Genomic DNA, 3,217 nt, shown 5'->3' on the forward strand with positions numbered 1-3,217 from the left:
GTTGCAATGTATGGCTGTGAAAGCTGGACCATAAGGAAGGCTGAGCGTCGAAGAACTGAGGCCTTTGAATTGTGGTGCTGGAGGAGACTCCTGCGAGTCCCTTGGACCGCAAGGCGATCAACCGGTCAGTCCTAGAGGAGATCAACCCTGACTGCTCTTTAGAAGGCCAGATCCTGAAGATGAAACTCAAATACTTTGGCCACCTAATGAGAAGGAGGGAGTCCCTGGAGAAGACCCTAATGCAGGGAACAATAGATGGCAAAAAAAGAAGGGGACAGCAGAGGATGAGGTGGCTAGATGGAGTCACTGAAGCAGTCAGTGTCAGCTTAAGTGGACTCTGGGGGATGGTGGAGGACAGGAAGGCCTAGAGGAATGTTGTCCATGGGTGTGATGGGTCAGACACGACTTTGCAACTAACAACAACAACAACATTGTGAGCCTCCCCGAGGCTTCTGCGATGGGTGCGGCATAGAAATGTTATAAATAAATAAAAAATAAATAAAAACAGCATACTGCTTTTCAGTCCACATTGGAGGACTGCTAATTCATGTGATAGACACCTTCTATAGACACCTTAGGTGCTTCATTCATGGGGGAAGTGGGTCCACAACCACTTCTCAAGCTACATGCAGATGTGACTCCGTGGCCACCCAGCCAGGCCCTTCTTACCCGGCTAAATAAAGAGCTGGTTCTGTTGTGCTGCACTGGTTGGGTCTGTTGAGCTGTGTTTCAGATGCTGTGCACAAGAGTCAGAAGCATCATGGGGTCTCTGCTCCACGAGTTTGCAGTCTGCAACAGATGGAGGAGATAGATAGGGAAAGGGGGCCAGGGATTCAAGGCTGGCTCTGCCATTCGGCCGGCAAGGTAGCCACCCGGAATGGCCAAGTGAGAGGGTGCCCATTGTGCTGGAAGCCAAGTAAGTGTCAGGATTCTCTGCATGAGCTCACAGTGTGCCTCAGAATATCCTGTGAGGATTCAGGGCGTCAGTGCTTGCATGAGCTGCCTGCGGGGATTGAAGTACGTAGTGTAAACATAAGGCAGAGTCAGATGGCAACATACAAGTCAGGTAGAGTGAGACTCAGGTGGTTTAAGAAAGTTTTGGCCAGGTTGTAAATAACTATGTAATACATACAGTAATAATAATAAGATCTGTAGTTACCAGCCATGGCAGTGGGGAACAATCAAAGTTCCCGGTCCACTAACTGCCACCCTAGTGATGTTTGCGTCTCTTGGTTTTGTAGTATGTGACACCTCGAAGGCTACCCCATATCTTCCACCAGTCAGTCATGGACACGGTGCCCCCACAAGAAGCCTCCCTGACAGTGAATGAGCAGGTATGTGCCATTTCTACACCCCCGAGTCCAATAATGCTGGTGGTGGCACAGTAGAGCCACAGGGCAGGATTTGTGCAAATGCTCACCGCTAGGCTGGCCACAGAGGCATTGACATACTGAGGACTGAGCCTTGTGCACTCCAGGAGAAGTGTGTGTGACGTCTATGTGCGTTTCTGTGCGGGAATGCAACTATAGGGAGTTTGCCCAGAATGTGGGAGGGAGAGCTGTGAGTCTTCTGCTGTGTTTCCTATTGAATTCATGCATACCGTAAGCTGCTTCTTGCCCTCCATCACTGATCTCCCATATAATGTTTGCACAGTATGGCCTGTTTGACCTGTGGCTGCCATGCATGTCCTCTGACCCAACATAAGAACCTGCTTTATACCAAGGTGGTCCACTGGTCCATATAGAGTAGCATTTTCTACACTGACTGGCAGCAGTAGCAGCCTCCAGGATTTCAAAACAGGGACCTCTTTCCCAGCCCTACCTACTCACAGCAAGGATTACAGCTGGGGCCTTTTCCATGTTTAATATTTGTAAACTGTCCAGAAAATCTTGTGGGTTATGGGGAAGTATATAAATGTAATAAATAAACAAATACAGCAAAGCAGGTGCTCTGCCACGGACCCAGAGCACTTTTCTGTTGGATATTTAGAACCCTAGAGCACTGTAGTATCATCTGCTTTGGGCCCACTTATGTCCCACTAATTCTTTTCGGTTTCTTCTCAGGTGATTGTGATGTCAAGTCATGAGACAATTCGGGTGCTGGAGGTGGGGGTGGATGCTCCACTCCCAGTGGAGAAGGAAGGGAAAGCTCTGGAAACAGCAGCACCTGAAAGAGAGGCTCCGGTAAGCTGCCCTCCAGAGTCCAGCAAAACAAGGGAAGAAGTAGAGCAAAACTCAGAGAAGGCATGTGGAGAGTCAGGTGGTAAGTTGTGCTTACTGCTCCGTTTGTTTCTTCCCTCCCATCCACCCTGGCACCCTAAAAGACTTTGTGAGAAAATAATAAGAAAAAGAAATGGGTCAAACGTATTGTGTCAAGGGACTATTCCAAAAGAAATGTATTATTAAAAATTCAACTAGGGAGAGACTCATCATGCTCTTGAGTGTTTGTTTGAAGAGAGATACATTCGGCATTCAGAAAAAGTCTGCATTCTTTTGCGTTGCTAAAAGGGTAGGATACAGTTGGGATCCTCAGAGATTGATCTCAAGGCCTCGAAATCAGATCCGGGAGGTCTCCTTGGGCCTCACTGTCACTTGAAGAAGCTCTGTGGCAGGCTTTCCTGAATTTTCCTACCTGGTTTCATTCTCCTTCCTCCAAGCAGATGGCAAATGTAGGAAAACTGACCACGGCGGATGACAGCTAGAATTACTCATTTTGCTCTTGCTGCCACTCTCTGTGGCAGTGTCTTGTGTATTCCTATCCTGCCTACCACCTGGTCAGCCTCTTTGTCTTTCTTGTGCAAATAAGGAAGAGGTGCTGAGTGGCACGCTTGAGAAAGTGACACCTCTTCAATATGCAGCATGAAAGCGGTTTCATGTAGATGTTAAACAGCAAAGGGGACAAAATGGACCCCTGCAGTACTCCATGGCATAGCTGATGCGGCTGATCCATCAGCTGCACCCCTACCTGGAGTACGACTGCCTGGCGACAGTGGCACACGCATTGGTGACTTCCCATCTTGACTTCTGTAACGCGCTCTACATGGGGCTACCCTTGAAGACGGTCCGGATACTTCAATTGGTTCAAAATAGAGCTGCCAGGCTGCTGACGGGGACTGGGCATTATGTTCACGTGACTCCAGTCCTCCGTCAGCTTCACTGGCTTCCGACTGAAGTCCGGGCCCAATTCAAGGTGTTGGTGATGACCTATAAAGCCCTAA

The 3,217-nt window shown here is 48.7% G+C and overlaps 1 protein-coding gene across 4 annotated transcripts in view; it reads left to right on the top strand.

The window, feature by feature from the left end:
• Nucleotides 1-3,217, top strand: part of POU6F1 (POU class 6 homeobox 1) — a 36,668-nt gene that overhangs the window by 18,215 nt on the left and 15,236 nt on the right. For all 4 annotated transcript variants that reach the window (XM_044443157.1, XM_044443155.1, XM_044443156.1 and 1 more), the window contains 2 exons: nucleotides 1,242-1,334; nucleotides 2,064-2,262. In XM_044443157.1, coding sequence (XP_044299092.1) covers nucleotides 1,287-1,334; nucleotides 2,064-2,262 — 247 coding nt within the window. In that variant the 5' untranslated portion in view covers nucleotides 1,242-1,286. The remainder of the gene's footprint in view (nucleotides 1-1,241; nucleotides 1,335-2,063; nucleotides 2,263-3,217) is intronic.

Source organism: Varanus komodoensis, unplaced genomic scaffold, assembly GCF_004798865.1.
Source record: "Varanus komodoensis strain SLA01 unplaced genomic scaffold, ASM479886v1 scaffold41, whole genome shotgun sequence".
NCBI classification, from domain to species: Eukaryota; Metazoa; Chordata; class Lepidosauria; order Squamata; family Varanidae; genus Varanus; species Varanus komodoensis.